Source organism: Euleptes europaea, chromosome 2, assembly GCF_029931775.1.
Source record: "Euleptes europaea isolate rEulEur1 chromosome 2, rEulEur1.hap1, whole genome shotgun sequence".
Classification (NCBI taxonomy): domain Eukaryota; kingdom Metazoa; phylum Chordata; class Lepidosauria; order Squamata; family Sphaerodactylidae; genus Euleptes; species Euleptes europaea.
The window spans coordinates 87,919,664-87,943,695 of record NC_079313.1 but is presented as its reverse complement, the minus strand read 5'-3'; the positions used below and the strand labels follow the sequence as shown (position 1 = coordinate 87,943,695).

Genomic DNA, 24,032 nt, shown 5'->3' with positions numbered 1-24,032 from the left:
CTTCTTCTCCCCCACCGGCCTGTTGTTGTATACCACTTGATATCCAATCATTTAATAAACAGTGAGCAAATTAATCAACCAGCAATTATAAATAAGCATTGCACTTTTTAAAAAAAGTCTTACTATTTGGTTTCATTTAACTCTGTGTCATCAACATTTTTTGTGCATGCATATTTTTTCACAGTCCGTGGGAGGCATAGTTCCCCCCTCGTGTCAATTAATTACCTTACATGACCCTTCTTGACCCTGGGTAGAATAATCTCACCTATCACACAAATGCATGAGACCAAACAAGGCAGGGTCATTAACCCCTACCCCCACAATGGAATTAAACTCTGTCACCACAGCTACTGCACAACTGCAAAGCTGTTCAACAGGGATTTGAGTAGGGCTGCCAACCTTCAGGTACACATGAACACATGAAGCTGCCTTACACTGAATCAGACCCTTGGTCCATCAAAGTCAGTATTGTCTATTCAGACCAGCAACGGCTCTCCAGGGTCTCAGGTAGAGGTCTTTCACATCACCTACTTGCCTAGTCCTTTTAACTGGCGATGCCGGGGACTGAACCTGGGACCTTCTGCATGCCAAACAGATGCTCTGCCACTGAGCCACGGCCCTTCCCCAGTAGTAGCTGGAGAGCTCCTGCTATTACAACCGATCTCCAGCCGATAGAGATCAGTCCACCTGGAGAAAATGGCCGCTTTGGCAATTGGACTCTATGGCACTGAAGTCCTTCCCCTCCCCAAATCCAGCCCTCTTCAGGCTCCGCCCAAAAATCCTCCCACCGATGGCGAAGAGAGACTTGGCAACCCTACATTTGAGGCAAATCACAGACAGAAAAACAGATTGGATATTTGGCTCACAGATAATTGTGGCTTTCAAACAGGTTATGTCCATCTACCAACTCTGGTTGCACAAAGCTTATGGCATTTCTAGCTAGAATACAATGAGATGTGAACATGCAGCATGTCAGAACAATTGATGACTGCTTCACTGCATAAGTGTTGGGCAGATAAGTAAATTTCTTATGGTTGAATCCAAAGTATTGTGAGTGGAGCAAAACTTACAGGACTTTCCCCCTCCCCTCCCATTGCAGCCCCGTGAATTCCCTAAAATGCTGATTCTGGGGTTAGAGTGCTCTCATGAATAGTGTGGGGGTGATGAAAAGAGGCTAGAATGGGAGGGGGGATCAGCAAAAATCACCCCACTCCACCAACTGAAGCGTCATTCCACCACCATAATTATTGTTGCAATTTTTGCTCCTAATGTCCCTCAGGTGTTTTTTCTTTTTGTTTCCTGATTTTTTGACATCTGGTCTTTGCAAGTGTCTTCCTCTGCCAAAAAAAAAAAAAAAAGCAGATTAACTGCTTATTAGTAACTACTTATGATGTTGTCATTCTGTGATCACCACTTCAGTTGCAACATACCTTAACCACAGATAGATGGAAAATGGGATTTCTTCATACGTACTCTCTTTGTGGTATAAAGGCAACGTGAGCTGAGGCATATTCTGGGCACTTTCATCCACTTTCTGAGGGACAGGATCCAGAAACACTGCAAGCAGCATGAGCCAAACATTCATTGGGGCTGGTAAGTTTGGTTTCAATAAATAGCATGCAGATGTCTCTGAATTGCTTTGCCACATTCATCCTTTTAGATATCCTGCTGTACAATACATTCCATTTCATGGCTTAAAGGAAGAAACACCAGATAATAAAAACCACAATGGGGAAAAAAAACCGTTGTAAGTGTCAGCTCCTGTGTCCACAGATTTGAGGTAGGACTTGCTGGGGTGATCAGATGCAGCAAAGAACAGGGTTGGGGTCGCCAACTTTTACTTGGGAAATTTCTCAGGCCTGTTGGCACCTATAGCCCCTGTAACTTGAATACTGGGTAAATGAGGGGGTTTCAGCAGGTATATTTTGCCATGGAGGGATAAGAACAGCATTTGCCACACGAGAAAGAGGTTCTGTCTTCCCTCTCGTCAAGTAGGCAAGTTACTGGGTGGCCATTCAAAGAAGGCCACCTGTCAACCAGTATCTTTATCTGAATGTTCTGAGGTACATTTAAGCACATTTTAAGCTGTGAGTTACTGGTTTAAAACTAGCAGAATGGAAGAGGGAAGACTCCTCAAACTCTGACAGGAAACTCAAGTTTCTGAGGGGCAAGTTTATAACAAAGCACAGACAGCTGTTTTCTGTTCTAAACAGCTCGATGTGGGGTGTTAACATATTCCCTGCTGGCCTTTTTTCTGCTCCAAATTGCTTCCCAAGCTCTTTTCCTCCTATGGGGTTTCAGAGTTTGAAATTCAGATGTGTGTTTATGCTATAAATATGTTTCTGGAAAGCCACGCAAGTAAAAGCAGTTTGGGAGGGTGTGACTGGCAGCAGAAACATGGCTGGTGGCAAAAAGGTTCAATGTCCCCTTTTGCAGCAGCAGCAGCTTGAACTTTTTAGAATGCAATGCAATGCACTGTCCAGGAAACTGCTTTTAACGAGTTACCATAAATAGTATTTGCCTTGACCTGGATGGCCCAGGCTAGCCTGATCTTGTCAGATCTCCGAAGCTAAGCAGGGTCAGCCCTGGTTAGTATTTGGATGGGAGACCACCAAGGAAGTCCAGGGTTGCTGTGCAGAGGAAAGCACTGGCAAACCACCTCTGTTGGTCTCTTGCCATGAAAACCCCAAAAGGGGTCGCTATAAGTTGGCTGCAACTTGACAGCACTTTACACACACACACACACACACACATAAATAGTATTTGACGGTGAAACAGTTTTAAAGATCTTTTTGTAAGCATAGCTTTCACCTGAATGTTTATGATTGGCTAGAACAGATGTTGCTCTAATGCAGAGCAAGATTCAAGTCCAGTAGCAACTTATGGATCAACAAGATTTCCAGGATATAAGCTTTCGAATGTCAAAGTCCCCTTCACCATATCTGATGAAGGGAGCTTTGACTCTCAAAAGTGTACACCCTAGAAATCTTGTTGTCCTTCAAGGTACTACTAGGCTCTTGCTCTTCTACTGCAGCCCAACACCTGAAAAGCTCTAATGCAGCATTCCAATATTTGTATAATTAGGAATGTTTAAAGTAATGTTAACATAGCGAAGGGCACATTGTGAGTTCAGTTTTCACTGTTGTTGTGTTTACCAGTCCTTTCCACAAAAAATCTATGAAGCTGGGATAAGAATACAAGGATTCCTGGTTTATTATTCTGGTCTATTATTCCTGGTTGATTCCTGGTCTGTTATTCTAAAAAGCTCCATTTTCCCTAAACTGATGGTGCCAATGAAATTCAGATGTGTTTTTATGCTATAAATATGTTTCTGGATAGCCATATAAGTAAAAGTAGCGGGGGGGGGGGGGGGTTGGCAGGAGAAATATGGTACCTACAGAAGAGCAAGAATGGTCACATGCATTTCATTCTGTGCAGAAATGTTTCTCTCTCCACTTTCTTGGCAAAAGCCAGTTGGTGGTGATGGCAAATAGTCATGCTTGCAAATGGAACTGAGTTGTACCAGCTGAATGAGCAAACAAGCTTTCTGCATTCACCCTGTTCACCTCCCGAGCACAAGACCTGATTTTGCTTTCCTTGTCCTCCTCTTCCCATTTTAAACAGCCCCATTGCTATTTATACACTCTCTTCAAGAGTTAATTCAAACTATACATTCTAATTTCTACGTATTTGATATCGGTAAACGTAATGATCAAGATATTGAGATATTTTGTGTTCATGTTTTATACTGTGAACTATTTAGAATTCATGTAAAAATAAGGAGAATGTTACTGTTTTTATTTAGTCATCATAGAATCACGGAACTGGACAATGTGGCAACTACTCCAGCTAATTTGTCTTCCGTTTCCTTGTGTTTCAGGTTTAGCCACCTTGGTGTTTCTTCAATGCAGTAAGTAAAGAGTTTTAAAAGTTCACATTTCCTAAATATGAGGTCAAGAGAAAACGAGGCAAAGGATGAAATTATAGCTGCACTGTAAAGCATAAGAAAGTTGAAAAGTGGTTGTAAGCAAGATTTTCTGCATGTCAATCAATCGAGAAATGCAATACAAGCATATCTAACATCCTGTCCTTTTAATAGGTACTTAATGTGTGGAAATGGTCAGGTGAAGTTTTTTCATGGCATGGTAAATAGCATCCCCTGAAGCCTCTTTTAAAGGGACATGATATTTTTTTTCTCCAGGCAATTGGCAACCCTAGTCAAGAGTAGAATGACCAGGATGGTGAGGGTTTTGGAAACTGAGCCTTATGAGGAAAGGTTGAAAGACCTGGGTAGGTTTAGCCAGGCAGTTGGCAACCCTAGGTGCAGAACCAAGGCTAGAACAAGTCAGTTGGAAACCCTGCAGCAGAGCAGGTAGATGCCCACTAGTCAGTACAGCTGTTGGTTGTGTTGCAAACTCAGCAGATTATTGGCATCATACTGGGGATGGGGGTCCTTCGGGGCTTCTTCTCCTGTTGGGGTTGGCTACTTGCAGAAAATCCAAAGAAAAAAACTTATGCATCCTTTATAAGGTGTTGCATTGGAACTGTGTCTGCAGTATCATTGGGACTGAAAAGCAATAGGCATCACAGGTGTTTGGTCAGCAGCAACACATATTAAAATATTGTCGAAGGCTTTCACGGTCAGAGTTCATTGGTTCTTGTGGGCTATCCGGGCTGTGTAACCGTGGTCTTGTTATTTTCTTTCCTGACGTTTCGCCAGCAGCTGTGGCCGGCATCTTCAGAGGAGTAACACTGAAGGACAGTGTCTCTCAGTGTCAAGTGTGTAGGGAGAGTAATATATAATCCGAAAGGGGTTGGGTTTGAGCTGAATCATTGTCCTGCAAAAAGTATCAAAGGTAATGTGCTAATCATTGTCCTGTAAGTATCAAGATAATTAGCATATTATCTTGATACTTGCAGGACAATGATTAGCACATTACCTTTGATACTTATATATTACTCTCCCTACACACTTGACACTGAGAGACACTGTCCTTCAGTGTTACTCCTCTGAAGATGCCTGCCACAGGTGCTGGCGAAACGTCAGGAAAGAAAATAACAAGACCACGGTTACACAGCCCGGATAACCTACAAGAACCAAACAACACATATTGTTTAGTTTATTTTAGATTATTATATTTTAACCCGCTCTATCCCAATGAAGGCTGGGCTCAGGGTGGCTTACATCAGTTAAAATACATCATACAATAAATAAATCACACTAAAATCAATAATACATTATAACGTCAATTAAGTTAAAAAGTCTAATGATTAGAGTTCCCAGGTCCCTGTTTGCCACCGGCGGGAGGTTTCTGGGGTGGAGCCTGAGGAGGGCAGGGTTTGGGAAGGGGAGGGACTTCAATTGCCAAAGAGGGCATTTTCTCCAGGCGAACTGATCTCTATTGGCTGGAGAGCAGTTGTAATAGAAAGGAGGTCGGTCATGATGGTCATAATGGAACCATCACTGCCCTCAATCACAGGCCTGGTGGAACATCTCCATCCTACAGCCCCTGCAGAACTGAGCTAGGTCCCTCATGGCCCAGGTCTCAGTCAACAGAGAGTTCCACCAGGCTGGGGCCAGAATCAAGAAGGCTCTGGTTCTGGTTGAGGACAGCCAGGTATCTCTCAGTCTGGGAATCTCCAGTAGGTTGTTATTTGATGAACACAATGCTCTTTGAGGGGTGTATCAGGAGAGATGGTCCTATAGGTACGAAGGTCCCAGACTGTTTCGAGCTTTAAAGGTTAATACTAGAACCTTAAACCTAATCCAGTACTCAACCTGGAGCCAGTGCAGCTGGAAGAGCACTGGTTGAATATGAACTCTCCAAGGGGTCCCTGTAAGGATCCCTGCCACTGCATTCTGGACCAGTTGAAGTTTCCAGAGCAGCCTTAATATTGGAGTGGCCAAAGGTCACCTAGTACTGCTGTTGTATTTCAGCACAGTAATGTAGTGCTAATGTATCTGCCAGCCCCCTCCCCTTTCAGAGCTGTAATATTTACTGATAGGAACTGTTAACAGGAGACATGTTTGCTGAGGTGATATATAGAATAGGTACAGGAGGACAGGGAGAAACAATTGCTGCAATCCCAGTTTGAGGAAGGGACTCCCCTTACCTTGATTGCCTGTGTGTGATTCGTTGTCCTTCCACCACCACTGGGGGAGTAGAGGCTCTATTTTGGCCAGGACCCCTGGTAGAGGATATCCTATTGTTAGTCTTTCTCCGTGAAATAATGAGCACCTGTAAAGGTTCTGAGCAGGGCAGCATTAGACAAATGCTACAATGTTCTTTCTCTTTCTTTGCTGCTTGTGCTCGGCGCTCCCTTGTTGTGCAAAGTGCATTTTCTGTGGGGTTCCCATCACCAAAGTCCCTCTGCTGTGTGTAGTGTGTAATATGAGGCCAGAGAGATATAGCCCCATGTCATGTGCCTATCATCTGAACTATAGGTATCTGGGCTGGGTTTTATATAGTGCTGGGGGTGTGATTGTCTGCTTTGTGGGGGCTTTGATCAACTGCAGACTTAGTTGGTAATCTAAACTGCACCAGTGCTTGGGTGTGGGATAGGGGGTGAACGCATGAGCCTTTGGCCATTTATGCATGGCTGTTTCCTTGCAGTCACCCCACCAACTACTTCAGGGGCTTTGCTTTGATTATGTGTGCATTTTCCGACCATCAAAGGTCGCCTTGCTCTCACTGCACATTTCCGCGCATTTTGCCCGCGTTTTCTGGATTTGTGTTTAGCCAGCTTCCAGAAAATGCAAGGAAAATGTACGGAAACATGCGGGAAGAGAAAGGCGACTTCTGACAGTTGGAAAATGCATGGCTAAACACAAATCAAAGCGATGAAATAGTCAGCAGGGTGACCACGAGGAAACAGCCATGCATAAATGGCCTTTATGTGATATTTAAGAGTTCAACCAGGGTTTTTAATGGCTTAATTTTGCACCGGTGCTGGGAACACACCCAAGGCTGGAAATGGTTAGGAAGCTAAGTCCCATTCTGATGCCACTCAGTTCTGTGTCAGCACTGGAGTTACAAAGGACACGATGCTGGCAAGTGTGGGCTTGCCACTGGCATATTTCCAGCAACACCAGTATATCTTCAAAATACACTGGCATAGGGCTTAGTCCTCATCCCAAACCCTTTGGAAATGAGGCTAAGGATTGCACTGTAAATCACTGTAGATCCAGTTATCCTTTTATCCTGTCAGACACAATTCTTCCAGACTTATTCATAGAAATAGAAGAATAAAAAAGGGGGGAGGGGACAGAAAACCAGAAAAGGCACAGGATTAGGAAAACTATTTTCTGCCACTCCATTAACCCTAAGTGCTAAAACAGTGAGAGAAGGACAAAAGAAAGAAGCATCGTCTCCCTCAACAAGCTTATCTTTCTTATTTCACTTCCACAGGCTCAGCTCTCAAACTGGTTTGCTACTTCACCAACTGGGCTCAGTACAGGCCAGAGACAGGGCGATTCCTTCCCCATAACATCGACCCCAACCTGTGTACTCATCTCATTTATGCATTTGCGGGAATGAATGACAACCAGATCGCAACAGTGGAATGGAATGACGAGAAGCTATACCAGGACTTCAATGCATTCAAACAGAGGTAAGTAGAGGGCTGGGGTGAAAGAGAAATTTCTAGAGTAGGCATCTTATACCAAATGAGAACTTCGCTTTTCTGATAATAATGGAATTGACATAAAATGCCATGTAGTCTTAGGTTAATCAGATTTGAGAGGAGAGTGCTGACACATAACTCCTGACATATAGATCAGCATCATTTTGTTAACTGCAATACTAATAACACTATTACCGTACTATTCATTCATTCATGTTCCTGCGTAACACGGTTTTTCTTTCTCTAGTGAAACTAGAGCCATCTTTGTACAGGCATTGTTCACTCAGGAGAGTTTTCCAGTTTTGTATATTTGTACCTTCTTTACTGTCTTCAAAAGACACCCTGTCCAAAACAATTTTAAAGAAAGGGATTCCTCGTAGCTGCTGCCTCTCCAGTTTCACATTCCCTTGTCTCCGACACCATCAGTCTCAAGGGTGGCCAGCCTTTCTGAGCCTGAGGGCACCTTGGGAATTCTGACACAGGATGGTGGACGCAGCGGCAAAATGGCTGCCGCACGAGGCGGGGCTAACCACTAGATGTCAGGAAGTGAGCTTAAGCATAACTATAGTGGTAACTCTCTTACAGGCAGAAACTCTGCTTAACAGGAAGCAGTTTTAAATGAACATATTGTTTAAAATATTTTCTTGCATATTCATAGTTGCCTTCAGTCATACAGTGCAGATCTTTATGCTGTGGTGGCAGCTGCTGTTAAAGCAATGCTTTTTAAAATCTGCACAGCCAATCAGATCTCCAGTGACCAATCAGAACCCCTGCTGGGCAAAAACCTCACTTGGCTCCACCTACTTTCTAAAAATGCCTGGTGCAGATGCCAGGAAAGGTTTTGGCGGGTGCATAGAGGTGCCACATTAGGGTCCCCGATATAGGCTATCTAGGGTTGCCAACCTCCAGGTAGTAGCTGGAGATTTCCTGCGATTACAACTGATCTCCAGCTGATAGAGATCAGTTCACCTGGAAAAAATGGCCACTTTGGCAATTGGACTCTATGGCATTGAAGTCCCTCCCCTCCCCAAACCCTGCCCTCTTCAGGCTCCGCCCCAAAAACCTCCCACTGGTGGTGAAGGGGGACCCGGCAACCCTAAGGATATCCAACTGTTGGTCTTTCCCAGTCAGATGAATATGCTGGGGAGCTGTGGTTCACTGTTCCATAGAGATACACAGTTACCCCAGATGGTCAATGGCAAAGTGCAGCTGAAAAATATCCAGCTATCCTTGTTCATGTATGCAAAAGTTGTAATTTCAGAATAACAACTCTACGATAACTTCAAATTCTGAACTGCCTGAACTGGCACAGATTAATGGGCACTTTTGCCCTCTGCACAGTGCAGACCTTTCCTTTGATTTAATTTCTGTAATCCATACAGTTGCCCCAATTCAAAGCAGCGTCTATTGAATAACAACAGCTGTGCACAAAGGGTGCTTCCAATCAACTCTTTTTCAGAGAAGGGGAAGCAAAAGAAAACCAATCCAGCTCTCAACTTCCCCTCCTAAATAACAGAGCGGCTTAATGTTCACCTTTTTGAAAAGGGTCTATGGACACAGTGCCAGGAGTTGAATAGGAAAAGAACCACGTGCACAGGACCAGTTTGTGCACATGGTTTCTCATCCAGCTAGGGATATGCAAGGAAAAGCTGGCTTCGCATTACATATGTTGCACCCTGACCTGCATTTGGCAAAATGACTTTAGAGGAAATTGTAAGATATTGTCAACAATGTAACAGATTGTAAAACAGTTGTAAAACAGCTCTTCTCAGTGCTATTTTCCCTCTCCCATCTAGGAATCCAAGACTGAAGACGCTTTTAGCCATTGGCGGATGGAACTTTGGTTCTGCAAAGTAAGATATAGGGGCAGGATTTCTAAATGAGGGGATTCCTCACATAGCCTCATTATACACACCACAATTTTTGCTCCATCTGGTGGTTCCTACTAGAATCCTAAAGAATCCCAACTTTCTTTGTTATTTAAAGTTAAGTTTCTAATTCTCATTGATGAAGATAGATTTTAAAAGGAGAAAAAAGGATGTTTAAAGATTAGGATGGAAATGCCAGATTTTAAAATGCCAATATTGTTTTAGGATTTTCAGCTCTTATGCCTCAGTTTTCTGCACATAACCACTGAGATTGTTAATTAAATGCAAACAAAATATGCAAATTAGCTCAGCTCTTTCACCTCCAGATATATTGCCCAAAATGTCATTCACTTATGTCAATCCTCAAATTCACTTAGCAAATTCATGAAAGCTGGATTATTAATGCTGGAGACTATTATTTTCAGAGCAAACACATGCTGGATTACTATTATTTATTAAAATGCTCATAGCCTGACTTTCCCACTTACCATGGTGGCTCAAGGCAGCATACAAAGGCCTGCCTCACATCCAAACACTAAAAAAATCCAGATTCAACAGACAATATCATCAAGTAAATAAACCACCCCAGTCCCCCAGGGCATATTTGAACCTATGCAGTATATTCCTAAGGATAGTTACTCTAGTCTACGCCCATTGAAATGAATGGGCTTAGTTCAGAGTAACTCTTCTTAGGAATGCACTGTAAGACTTCCATTGCTTATGGAGGCAGGCTAGTGTAGGGAAGTATCCTCACATTTTCTGGGAGGACATTCCAAAGGCCTGAGGCCACTGCAGAGAAAGAATGATTCTGGGCAGTGGCCAAACAGCTTTAAGGCAGGGCTGTACTGGGAGGGAAAGCTGGAGGGTGAGGGATGTCCATCTAGACATTAGGAAGAATTTTCTAACAGAGTGGTTTCTAGGTAGAACAGGCTTCCTCGGGAGGTGGTAAGCTCTCCTTCCCTGGAGGTTTTTAAGAAGAGGTTAGATGGCCGTCTGTCAGCTGTGCTGATTCTATAACCTTAAGCAGATGATGAGAGGGAGGCCATCTTCTAGGCATGGAATAGGGGTCACTGGGGGTGGGGGGGAGGTAGTTGTGAATTTCCTGCATTGTGCAGGGGGTTGGACTAGATGACTCTAGTGCAGGGGTCGGCAAACTCATTAGTCAAAAGAGCCAAATATCAACAGGACAACGATTGAGATTTCTTTTGAGAGCCAAATTTCTTAAACTTAAACTATATAGGTAGATACGCTGTTTATTAACTTAATAAACTTTAATTAAAGTTTTAAGTCTTAATTAAACTATAGGTACACTGAATAAAACTTGATATCATACTTAATAGTGATCTTATTTATTGATAAAAATTAAATTGTAAGTCCCTGCCATTTCCCCCTCCCCGTCCGGAGTCCTCGTCTGGAGGCCTGGTCTACCACCATAAAAGCCTGTTGGTAGACCTGGCCTCTGGCTGAGTCCCATTGGGAAGCCAGGTCTATCCATTGGCTTTCTTGGCAGTAGACGTGGCCTCCGGAGGCCCATAGAAGCCAACTGGTAGACCTGGCCTCTGAAGGGGGACTTTTTCCCCTCCTCGGAGTACAGGTCTACCTACAAGAAAGCCAGTTGATAGATATGGCCTCTGAGGAGGGAAAAAAGTAAGGTATCTATAAAATTAAACCATGACAATGACTGACAAACACTGTAAATTTTCCCCATCTGCATTCTCAAAACTCTGCAGGGGGGCTTATTGTTGAGTTGTGCATCTGAGTGGCAAATCCAAGGCAAAACCTCCCATTCATAAATGGCCAATAACCCCCCATGCAGAGTTTTGAGAATCTGGATGGGGAAAATGTGCATCTGAGTGGCAAATCCAAGGCAAAACCTCCCATTCATAAATGGCCAATAACCCCCCATGCAGAATTTTGAGAATCTGGATGGGGAAAATGTGCATGAATCAAACATGGCCAGTTCTGCTGGGGATCCCCACTGGGGAGAAAGGGGGTATGAATGAACTTGATTAATGCAAGAGTATCATTGTCTACTACACTCTTCTTCCTTCATTCTGTTCTCCTCCTCCGTGAGATGCCTTCAGTTCTCTCTCCCTGCTTCTAACCCCCCACTTATTTGTCAGTCTTGGCCACGGCTGCTTCTCATCCCTGGTTAGCAACTTAGATCGCAACCTCAGGGTGGGGTGGGGAGGCGGCGTCTTTGTCTTTCGGGGGGGGAGCGGTGGCGGCGGCGGCCTGGTACCTACCTGAGAAGCTCCCGTTGACGGTGAAGCCGAAGGTGGGCTGCTGGTGGGTGCCGTCCAGGTGCTGGGTGCCGTAGAGGTGCGACTGGCGGATGGGCGCCTGGGAGGCAGCCACGGCGGTGGTGTAGGTGCTGCGGAAGGCGCTGGCGGTGTCGGGGGGCTGGATGACCATACGGGAGCCCAGGTTGTTCTGCCACGTGCCCGACAGGTCGGCCTGCCGGGGCGAGGAAGGGCACACTCAGCCCGGGCGGGAGGGCAGCAGGTCATCCTGGGATGGAGGCCACGGGAGATGCTCATCGCCACCGCTCAGAAAGGGCGCTCGATGGGGCGGGGGGGCTGGAATGCCCCTGGCTGAGGGGCCCCCGCCCCAGGGAGCCCTTCGAGGCCACCAGCTGGGGAGAAGCGCCCGTATGCCCCGTCCAGTCCTACCCCGCGGTGGCTGGCTGGCAGGCTGCTGTGGCGGCCACCCCTCTAACCCCCCCACTGCCCTAGTGGTCCCTTCCAACTCTATGATTCTGTGATCTCATATGGTATACAAGCTCATAATGGGAGAAACAGTCTTTCGTGTAGGCTGGCACCAGGTTGTGTAGGGTTTTAAAAAGAAAAACCAGTACCTTGAATTGCCATAAAGGTGACCAGTGAAGCTATCATAGGATGAGAGTGATGTGCACTCATCAGCAAGCCCTAACCAATAGGCAAACCATGTTATTCTGTACCTGTTGCAGCCTCTGAATTTTCAAGGGCAGCTCTTTATAGAGCATACTCCCTCAAAAGTTACAGAAGCATCGATCAGTGTGACTAGATTATCAGGATTTATATCAAATCCCACTGAAAGAATGCATTGTCTTGGATCCACTGGAACATTTCTGCAGACAGAAGCATTTCCACCTGCAAAGTGTAACTTTCTCACATCCTCCTTCGCACTGCAGACTCTAATGCCCTCCAAAAGCTGCTTCTGCATGATAAAGTCACACTCTGTGGGTGCAAAGACTTCCATCCATGGAAACACTCTGGTGAATCCAAGCCATTCTTTGCCCCTTCATTAACCTGACCTTCTGGTAACAGCACAGAATCAAATAAAGCCCCTAAACTCTATACAAGGTTGCCAGATTTAGCCCGACATCACCTAGGGTGGGTAAAATCATCTCTCCCAAGTGAACACCAATATTTTAAGTGGTCCAAGGATATAAAGCAAAGCAACCATTACCTTATTAATACGTCATTTCTGATGCTAGATTCTCAGCCATGGTGGCTACTCCTGCCAATCGACAAACATTTATTCACTCTGTGGTTTCATTCCTGCGAAAGTATGGTTTCGATGGCCTAGACCTAGATTGGGAGTACCCTGCAGACAGAGGCAGCCCTGTAGAAGATAAACAACACTTCACTTCTTTGGTTCAGGTATGATACAACACAGTACATGAACTCAGAATGCAAGCCAAGATCTCAAGTTTGTGGCTGCAGAAATCTATTCCAGCTGTACATTCTATGGATGTGCCAACGGATAGGGATATTAGAGGACATGAGGTAAGATCTGAATGCTGTTTTCTCAGTGAAAGCATAAAATCAAGCAAAAATTTGTATACCCTTCCCAACTTCCAGACTGGAGGTAAGATAGAATCAGTCACTAGATTTCAATGTGCAAGCCAATAAAGGGGTTTATATTTTAAAAAATCAAGGCCACAATTCAGACAGATGATCAATGAGGAGCAAGGGCTAGAATAATGGAATCTAAAAGCAAAGTAGTTGGGAGCCACAGAGCAGAAATGAGCCCCAGGTAAACAGAAAATATGGGAGACATGTAGTTCCTGTTTAGTTTGGCACACACCCCATGCCCTTGGTGATTGTTCATTTCAAATTGACCAATGAGGGCCTTCCCTGCCCCGGGAAATGACCAATCACCAAGGGCGGGGGTGTTGCAAGCTAAACAGGAACTGTGCTCGTCTCCTGCATTTTCTGTTTACATGGATGGATTTGCACACAGTTTCGTTCCTGCTTTTCAAGAATTAGCCACACTTAAGATTTCAATTTTAACAGGTTTACGCATTAAATCTTTACACAAAATTAGGCTGAAAAGGCATAATGAAAGCAATTACGTTTAAAGAAACTATCCAGCCACAAGCTCCGTTATTGGTTTTGGTTTGGGGAATGACAACCTGAAGATGATGACTGACTTTTGTCTATTCTGTTGGTCTGTTCTTTAATTTATTTGCATCTCTGCTTGGAACTGAAAGTCCACCTTTTATGGATCTGGTTGTAACAGCTGGTGTAGGTCAGTGTGGTAGCTGGCTGTTTACTTTAGCCCAGGCTGTTTACTTTGGCCTAAGGTTGAAAATTCAGATAATCCATTAGCAAACACTGGTTCTTTTTTGCTTTTAGGCCTGTCAGTACAGCACTGGAGCCTTTCAAAACGGCCCTTCAAGCAGACACCACGGTGCAGTAAAACAAAGAGCCTTTGTAGAGTTAGCAGTCTATATGAGTTCATTGACAGTCTCTTGTAGCTATGCTCTGGATTGGAGCTTCAAATTCCCCACCCCCAGCCTTATTTTTCTGCATCAGATGTAGCTCAAGGGAGGCTGGTACCAGCTAAACTGGATGCTTTTACAAGGACTCTAGGCTGTGCTGAGTTCAAATCCCCACAAGAGGTTCTGCTTTCACCCTGGCACTGCCTCTTTAGAACGAGTCCACAAAATAGCTCCCTTCCAACAGTATGCAGTGGTTCAGCAAAACCATAATGGAAAAAAGGAGAAACCACCATCTTGGACTTTTACTACTTTGGGGGACAATGCTAGGTGAGCCACAAGGTCAGTGCAGACCTGCCCAGGTGTAGAATGCCTCTTCTTCATTTGTTTTTTAACAAGATGGGCAAAAGCAAAGCTAATGTTGTCTGCTCGACCATTTTAATCAGGAATTGGCTGAAGAATTTCAGGCAGAAGCCCAGCGGACAAGAAGGGAAAAGCTGCTGCTGACTGCTGCTGTGGCCGCTGGGAAGGCAACCAGTGACAAAGCCTATGAAATTTCCAAACTCTCACAGTGAGTGTGGTCAGGCAAATCTTCGCTAAGGTGGTGGTGGGGAGGGGAGGAGGCACAAAGCCAAGTCACAAAAAAGTTGAGTCAGTTAACTCCAATATCAGAGACTGACGGGTGTTACCTATCTAGGGTTGCCAGGTCCCTCTTCACCACCAGCGGGAGGTTTTTGGGGCATAGCCTGAGGAGCGCAGGGTTTGGGGAGGGGAGGGACTTCAATGCCATAGAGTCCAATTGCCAAAGCAGCCATTTTCTCCAGGTGAACTGATCTCTATCGGCTGGAGATCAGCTGTAATAGCAGGAGATCTCCAGCCAATACTTGGAGGTTGGCAACCCTATACCTATTGCCACATAATTACCCATAATGCTGTATAGCCATCGTGAATTCTTACCCTGACTGTGTGTGTGGCGGGAGAATATTTGACGTTTTTCTCGCTCTCTCCTCATAGGTGTCTGGATTTCATTAACCTCATGACATATGATTTTCATGGATCCTGGGAAAAGGTCACAGGCCATGTCAGCCCTCTATACCCTGACACTGTAAGTGATAAACCTTCCTGTACAACTCAATTAAATTGCAAGAGAGCTTATATCTATCTTTGCAGTAAAAAAAAAAAATCAGCAGACAGTCTTACACAGTTTAAGATGGTGTCAGTGCCCTGTTAAAAGATATTATTTAGCCAGCAAATTAATTAAAACTGGAAGACTTTCCATGGCAGTTTAAGGTGCTTCTAGATGCTGCATCCAACCACACAGTACGTCTTCAGCAGATTTAATGTCACTTTAATCTATGGGAAAGGGAGCAGCAATTTCTGTTGATTCCCCCCGCCCCTCTTTCCCCACCTTTCCCCGTGCTGTTCCTGAAGGCCTCCTGTCCCCTCAGAAGAAAATTTGGGGGCTCAGTGGGCTGCAGTGAGAAGCAGAAAAGTGTCGCTCCACAGGCTCCACTCTGCAAACAGATCGTATTGAATACAAGCCATTGTCTTTCTCCAGCAGTGATAGACAGTTCTTTTCTTTTGCGAATGACCAGCAGGCTTATATGCTGGACATTACCAGCCCAGAGACTGACTGTGATTATTCCTGGGATGATCACTGCTAGTGTAAGCATACTAGCAAGCTCATGCTGGTACAACAGCCATAGTGCAAGACTAGTTACAGAAACACCAAACCTTCATAATAGTAGATTCTTTCTTCTGTGAGGTACTTCCTCATTCTCATATTTCCTATAAGTAGGTTTTCCAGGTCCCTCTTCGCCACCTGAGGAGGGCGGGGTTTGGGGAGGGGTTTGAGGAGGGGAGGGACTTCAATGCCATAGAGTGCAATTGCCAAAACAGCCATTTTCTCCAGGTGAACTGGTCTCTATCGGCTGGAGATCAGTTGTAACAGCAGGAGATCTCCAGCTAGTACCTGGAGGTTTAGAAAATAAATAAACTGGGACTGCAAACAATTAGTTATTAGTACCTGGAGGTTGGCAACCCCACCTATAAGGTACTTTGTTTATTGCAGTTATCTTTGCTGGAAAAGCTGATGTTAGTTCATCCTTCTACATAACATGGCCCACATACCTGTATCAAACTCATTGTGGCAAATCACTAAAATTACAGTCTAATTCATTATAGAGGCATTGGGCTGGTATGTACATTGGTCTCAGAGACTGAATGCAGTATAGTTAGAAAGCCAGTACATATAATGAATCTACCAAATCTTAGGACTTTACAGACATTTGAAATATGCAAAGATGCTCTTGAGGAGTGACAGAACAGTATCAATGAGTTTGTGCTATCGACTAGAGAGGTGAAAGCATATTACCTATTGGTTATCTACGGTAAAACAAAACAGTATTTTGGCAAGAGAAAAATATCTTTGTGAGCATCTCAAAGTCAAAGCTGTTTTAGATGGGATATTTTTCAAACATATATGTATGCTTTCATTTTTTAAAAAAAATATGGTATATACAATTGACAACAACCTTGAGAAAAAATGTGCTGCCTCCTTCATAGAGGCTTAATGAGTGGAAACAGGCAGCTGAAGCTTTTAATGGAATGGGAATAAATTAAGCTTCTTTTAAGAAAACAGAATGTTTTTTCCTCTGGGTTGTTGGTAACCCTTGCTGTAATCCACCCTGAGCCTTAAAGATAAGGCACAGTTTACTTTTTTTTATGTTTTCCTGAGGGTCTGCTTTCCCCTAGGAACAAAATTTGGGAGTTTGTAGCTGATAATCTAGCACTTGAACATTGTAACATTAATGTTGATTCTTAAAATGGTGCTGAACTGGCTTGCAACAGGACAATAATAAAAAGGAAATTGTGTATATTCAAAATTCCCATCATGTTTTGCTGCTACTTTAAGCTCAAGGTTTTTCTAGTGCCCCAGAGCTGTCTCAGGCACAGTATAGATCAGCATAACCACCACTCCATGAACCGAGATAGACCCTGGCCTAAGGATATTAATCCTGAACTTCAACAGTACCTGCTCATTCTTGCCCACTTCTTTTATGTCGCGCGGGCGATGCACAAAGAGAGAGGGACTGAGTCCAGGTACAGCATCTTTATTACAGGAACATCATGGCGAACAGTGGGAACAGTGATCTGTCTACCAATTTGAAAAGCAGCTCAGGGAATTGGTGGTTTTGGGAAGGCTGAGGCAAGGAAAGTGCAAGGAAAACTGTATGTGTTCAGATATTCCATTGCCAGTGTGAATGGCAGCAGTGAGAGAAACACCCAGAATTGCCCCTGTGTAGAAACCTCTCAAGATTCAATTCAGTGTGAAAGGCTGCAAATGGAAAAGAAAATTGATAACTCCTTTCCATAGGAAGACAAGTGCCTTCCATTTGTGCTTGAGGCTTTTCAGATCCCACCCAGTATAACAAAAGCTGCTGGAAAACTGCAGATCTGTGGTCTGGAGCAATAAATCAGAATGCTTTGAATGTCAGAAACTGTGTAATGCATACTGAAACAATGCTTATTACCGTACTTTCTCCCTCAAGGATGCTGCTGTACAATATTGGAAGAGCAAGGGCGCACCAGCTGAAAAGATTGTCCTGGGAATACCCCTCTATGGGAGAACCTTCACCCTTTCTTCCTCACAGACCGGACCCAACGCACCAGCCTCAGGGCCTGGAACACCTGGTACTTTCACACGAGAGGCTGGATTCATGGCTTATTATGAGGTAGCCGGGGGTTCTTTGTACTTTTAGCAGTTCAAGTTAAATGTTCCTATTCCTTTTAATTAACATGCTTTTACCCTTTCCCGTTACATGATTTCTTCATAGAGCTTTCTCGGGCAACATTTTTTTTTATATAAAAGGTTATTTTCTATTCCAAAATGGCACCCAATCCTGTCTACTTCCTACTTTTAAGCTCCTTGGCTATTGCAACAGTCTCTGACCCCCTTCACCCCCCACAATGAAGAAAAAGAACTCAAACCCTGTCTGTCCCAAGCCCAAACATCTGGCAACTTTATCCATAGCCTAATTTGCTTTGTTGTAGGTCTGTACTTTTAAACAAGGCGCCACCACAGAAGTGATTACGGAGCAGAAGGTCCCATATTCCTTCAAGGGAAACCAGTGGGTAGGGTACGATGATGTGGACAGCATCAAAACTAAGGTAAGCATACAGACTAAATGTTCCTTTAAGAACATTCTAGTGGAGCTCAACAAACTTTATACTTAGACATCCCAAAAAGGCAGACATCAGAATAACAAGGGCTACTTGAGAGCTGCTTTTTATGTTGTGAATTCTGAAACAGAAAGCACTTCCATATAGGAATAAATGCAACTCCTATATGTAATGATAATTTCATAAATGGTTTTTCCCACTAGGGCTGTGTCAGAAGTTCATTTGTGACCATTTTAAGCATGAAAGAGGGCTTTTCAAAGAGAATTGAAATGTCTGTTGGACCTACAAGAAACAGCTGCCTCATTTGCACACCTTTGCTAATGTTTGCAGCCTTAATCAGCTGCTCCCTTGATGCTGTTTTCTTTTTAAAAATCCTTCTCCTGTCTCTACACAGTAAGTCCTTTCAAAAGGCAGGGGGGGAAATCGTTCTTCTGAAAAGTGATACAGTCATATAAGATAAAATCTGGCTTTTTGTCAAAGTCACATGTGGCTTGAATAAAGCCTAGTCACAGAGCTAGGCTAGAACCATGATTAGTCATCTTCTAATGTGGTTCTGCCCTGACCTGGATGGCCCAAGCTAGCCTAATCTCGTCAGATCTCAGAAGCTAAGCAGGGTTGACCCTGGTTAATACCTGGATGGAAGATCACCAAGGAATACCAGGGTCATTATGCAGAGGAAGACAAGTGCAAACCACCTCCATTAGTGTCTTGCCTTGAAAACCCTACTGGGTTGCCATAAATCAGCTGTGACTTGACAGCACTTTACACGCACAATATGGCTCCTGCTATCATGATTACTCCTATAAGCATTTGCATTCGTGTTTTCTTTTATACTCAGGTCAAATACTTGAAGCAGAATAACCTTGCAGGTGGCATGGTTTGGGCCATGGATCTGGATGACTTTAGCGGCTCTTTTTGCAACCAAGGAGCATACCCACTTCTGCAAACTCTGAAGAGAGAGCTGGGTTCCGAAGGTTAATCTTATGTTATTATACTGGGTTTCTTTGATGTTATTACTTGGTCACAGGAGGTGTGGTAAATCAAATATTTACCCAACACTCTAAATTCCTTAGCGTTTCCCCTTTCGTAGAGATGTCAAAACTTGCCATTGCATGAAAAATGTAAGGAAAATAAGGAACCTGTGAATGAGGAAGGGGAACCTTTAAAAGGATCTTTATTTCTGCATTTGAAATCTGATTCATTGGTTCAGCTCATTAGGGAGGGGCTGTGGCTCAGTAACAGAGCCTCTGCTTAACACGAAGAAGGTCCTTGGTTTAATCTTCAATACCACCAGTTAAGAGGAAGAGGTGGTAGGTGATGTGAAAGATGTCTGCCCGAGACCCTGGAGAGCTGCTGCCAGTCTGAGTAGATGATACTGACCTTGATGGACCAAGGGTTTGATTCATGTGTTCTTGTATTTGCCCACTGTCATCTCTCTTCTTCTCTTTTTGTTGCGTACTAGGGCATGATGGTCAAGGCAGGATTTTGTTTCTGTCAGGGTATTTTTTTTTTAAAAAAAAAATCTCAGTCCTGAAATTTTTTTCTCGCAAGTAAGATTCACCAGCCCTGACCTGGATGGCCCAGGCTAGCCTGATCTCATCAGATCTCAGAAGCTAAGCAGGGTCAGCCCTGGTTAGTATTTGGATGGGAGACCACCAAGGAATACCAGGGTTGCTGTGCAGAGGAAGGCACTGGCAAACCGCCTCTGTTAGTCTCTTGTCTTGAAAACCCCAAAAAGGGGTCGCCATAAGTCGGCTGCGACTTGACGGCACTTCACACACACACACACACACACACACACAAGATTCACCAAGTTTAGTGGTAGGGGACTGAACTACAACCAAATGGTTTTTCAAATAAATAAGCCATACTTTGAAATTGACACTTGTTGTGCCAGATTGGTACACCACGAATAAGCACCCCAAAGCAACTATGCAGTGTAGATGACTGCACTGTTCATTCCAAGCCCAGGTATAGTATTAAGTATAGTTTCAGTGCAGAAGTCCCCTGATTTTTGAAACAAGAGAAATATTTTGTACATAACTCCATGCAGAGCTATGGATCTACCTACCCAGTGAATATGAACAGAAACAGTTCCCAATATATTTGTGAAACTTTCTCCTAACTGTTCTCAAGATCTTCTCCCAGCTTCATATCCAGTAAATAAAGAGTTTAATAGTCTCCAGCTGTGGATCGGGACCCTAAAAAGTGGGTCATAAGGGAGAAGGAGCAATGAAATCCGGCCTCTTGCTCAGTAATGAGATGTGTTTATAAACAGAAGGAATAAAATATAAACTCCTTCAGTGACGTGACCTTCCTGTGTTTTATGTTGAGGAGGGGTGAAGTTTACTTCAAAGCTCTTGAGAACCCAATAGAAAATGTGATGAAATCTGTCAAAGAGCAACTTTTTGAGCCACAGATTTCCCCCCCCCCCATAACTACCAATTAGGGTTGCCATGCCCCTGCTGGGGTGATCTCCATCCCCCAACCCTTCCTGCAGCTGTTTGTTTGGATGGTGGGAGAAAAATGGGGGTAAAATTGGAGGTGATTCCAGCATCCCAATGTGCTGATGTCACTTCCACCGTGACCAGAAGTGGCATCAGGGCATCACCAGCGATGTAATGTTGCTAGTGAGGTCCCTTCCTCCTCCTCCTACCTGTTGCCAGCCTGGTGCTTGCAACCCTATTACCTATAGATGAACTGGCTTTGCCAAGTTTACAGTCCAATCCACAGCAGAGCTATACCCCTCTAAGCCCACTGGCTTCAACTGATTTAGAAGAGAGTAACTCTACCTAGGATGGCACTGTATGTTAACTACTTTGTATCAATGTGTGGCTTGGGGATCTCTTTAGCTCTCCCTGAATCCCCCAGATCTCTTGGCTCTCCTTTTTTGCAAGCTCTACAGCCCTCAACTTTCTTTATATCAACATTTCCTCTAGTTTTGTATTGCTGTCAGCCAACTCTCACTTCTGCTTTCTTCACAGTAAACATCCTGCATGTCAAAATATTGTCTCCAGCAGTCAGGGTATATGAAGGTTTTTGTGGCATCACATAAATGTATATTACAGTTATTGGAGCAGTAAAAAAGAGAGATTTGTGAGCAACAAGCCCTCAGTTCTTAGTTTATATTATACAGCAAAGATTCTAGAGAATGGTTTGAGTTTGAAGGGTCACACCAAAAGGAGAAAAATGTATTTCCTAAAATAACTTTAATCATACGAATATTCAGTTGTTTCTGTCAGAACTCTTCATTGCCATTTCCTTTCTCTATTAATGCTTCAGTGCCACTTTTTCTTAAGAAAGAAAACTCTTCCTAGAGTGATCCCAGCCATGCAGGGAGCACATATTGATTGTGATGGCATCCCAATACTACCTAATCGATCAGAGCTGAATTTGAGCCAGGGTCAAAAGGCTTGCTCTGCAAATCTTTCTTCATTTGTAGACCTAGGCCACAATACAAAAGTATATCCAAAGTGTCCTTTTCTTTCTTTCTTGTGATCCCTCAAATGCTCAATTTGATTTAGGATTCAAGGAGAAAAACTTCCTGGGTTCAGTTTCTTCAGAGGCTAGAAGTTCAGCACTAAAATGCTATTTGTATAATACAACTCTAATGGCAACTTTGGCAGTTTGGAACTATGGTGCTTCTTTGCCCATTCTTGAGTGCTACTTCTCTCACTCCTTTTCCCAGTCCCTTTTCCACTGAAATAAATATGGCAAGTTTGTTATGACTGATGCAATGCCCTATTGATTTAAAAAAAATAGGATGAAGGCATATTACCACTAGAGACTTAAACTTGCATTAGCCTTCTAAAAGTCAGTGCACACACTGGGTGGTACACAATTCCCTCTGCATGTGATAGCAGAGGCTGGAGGTCAAAATGTACTGCCAGACTAGAGACAATTGTGAAAATCAGCCCTAGACATTTCCATTTTAAAATGTTTTTTTATATTGCACTTTTCAATAGAAACAATTTTCAAGGTGGGTATGAGTTTTGACATCATAACCTGAATTATCTTCAAACGATTCATATTATTATTTTTGCAGACCAGGAGCCAAATGCTGAACCACCCACACAAGATGAATCTCTAAGACCTGAACCACCCACACAAGATGAATCTCTAAGACCTGAACCACCCACACAAGATGAATCTCTAAGACCTGGTCCAGATACAGCAAATCCATTTTGTCTTGACAAAGCAGATGGAACCTATGCTAATGTACAAGATCCTAGGAAATTCTACCACTGTGCTCACAGCACTACCTTCATCAAGGATTGTCCAGCAAAGCTAATTTTTAAAGATGAATGCAAATGCTGTGATTGGCCTTAGTGAAGTGCTTCCAATAAGTATAGATCCAATAGTGGCTACATTCCTTTATAATCACAGGCAACTAATGCTTTATTGCCTACATATATTTTAAACAATCTATATCTTCATCTGCACATTTCTCTAAGTGATATGATCCACAAATCAACTTTGAGCCAAAAGAACACAGGAATCAGAACATTTGTCCTTTGCATCATGCTGCTTGTGCCATATGTGTTCATACTCTAATTTTTGCTTCCTATTTCTTTTTGCTAAAATTGATCAGAAATAAACTCAATTACATTGAAAGTTGCTCTTCACTTCTTGTGTATCCAACATAAATCACCAGCCTTAAGAGCTCGCTTTTTAAAACAGGAATGACTCATGCTAAAATTGTCTTTCAAACTGTAGGTTAGTTAAGTAGGCATTTAAAATCAAGTCCATGATACAAAACATTGACATCTTATGTAACTTAGCTTGTAGTAACTTACTGTTGTTGGCTCTGCTAAGATGAATACTGGTTTAATATATTATATAATTATTCAGTGCGTAGCATCTCTACCAATAGATGGTGCTCTACACTTTTCTTCCTACTGTGCTTTATCGGGTGATTATTCCTTTGATCTGAATAGTTCAACAGTGTTCTGGCTATTTGTGTTACTTCTGTGGCCCGCAGTTATTAAGAGTGCAGTCCTAAGCAGAGTCCATTGGAGTCTTAGGATTGCACTGGAAGTATGTTCTATTGCAAAGCCAAATTCATAGGGGAAACCTCTAGCTGATTTTTTAAAATGAAACAGACCCTGGTGGGTAGGGTTGCCAACCTCCAGGTAGTAGCTGGAGATCTCCTGCTATTACAACTGATCTCCAGCCAACAGAGATCAGTTCACCTAGAGAAAATGGCTGCTTTGGCAATTGGACTCTATGGCATTGAAGTCCCTCCCCTCCCCAAACGCTGCCCTCCTCCTGGCGAAGAGGGACCTGGCAACCCTACTTGTGGGGTTGGAAATTTTTGTTACAGTTTGATCACTCTGTGTGTGTGTGTGTTTGTGCTTAATGCTTTATCTGCAGGCTGCCTCTGTTATTGCTCCCCATACTGTATGAAGGAACCTGAGGAGACATTTCATTAAAAGAGAGAGAGAGAGAGAGAAATCACAGGTCCCTTGCATCATATAGGCCTTTAGTAAAAAAATAGTTGAATCTTTCTGATTAGACATGCCAGCTGCTACGTTAACCCCCTAAAATGAAAAAATGCATGACAGTAACATTCATGTGAACCTGCCATATACTGAGTTACACTTTAGTCCATCCAGCCCAGTACCATGATTAGCTTGCTAAACTCTCCAGAATAA

The 24,032-nt window shown here is 43.5% G+C and overlaps 1 protein-coding gene across 1 annotated transcript; it reads left to right on the top strand.

Annotated features, from left to right (window-relative positions):
- Nucleotides 1-1,568: 1,568 nt before the first annotated feature.
- LOC130474019 (chitotriosidase-1-like) lies at nucleotides 1,569-22,769 on the top strand. Its single transcript, XM_056845696.1, has 11 exons — nucleotides 1,569-1,593; nucleotides 3,881-3,910; nucleotides 7,410-7,611; nucleotides 9,420-9,476; nucleotides 12,970-13,135; nucleotides 14,643-14,767; nucleotides 15,211-15,301; nucleotides 17,748-17,930; nucleotides 18,250-18,366; nucleotides 19,217-19,352; nucleotides 22,424-22,769. Exons 1-11 carry the CDS (start codon nucleotides 1,569-1,571, stop codon nucleotides 22,705-22,707), a joined length of 1,416 nt encoding a protein of 471 aa, XP_056701674.1. The 3' UTR covers nucleotides 22,708-22,769.
- Nucleotides 22,770-24,032: the final 1,263 nt, after the last annotated feature.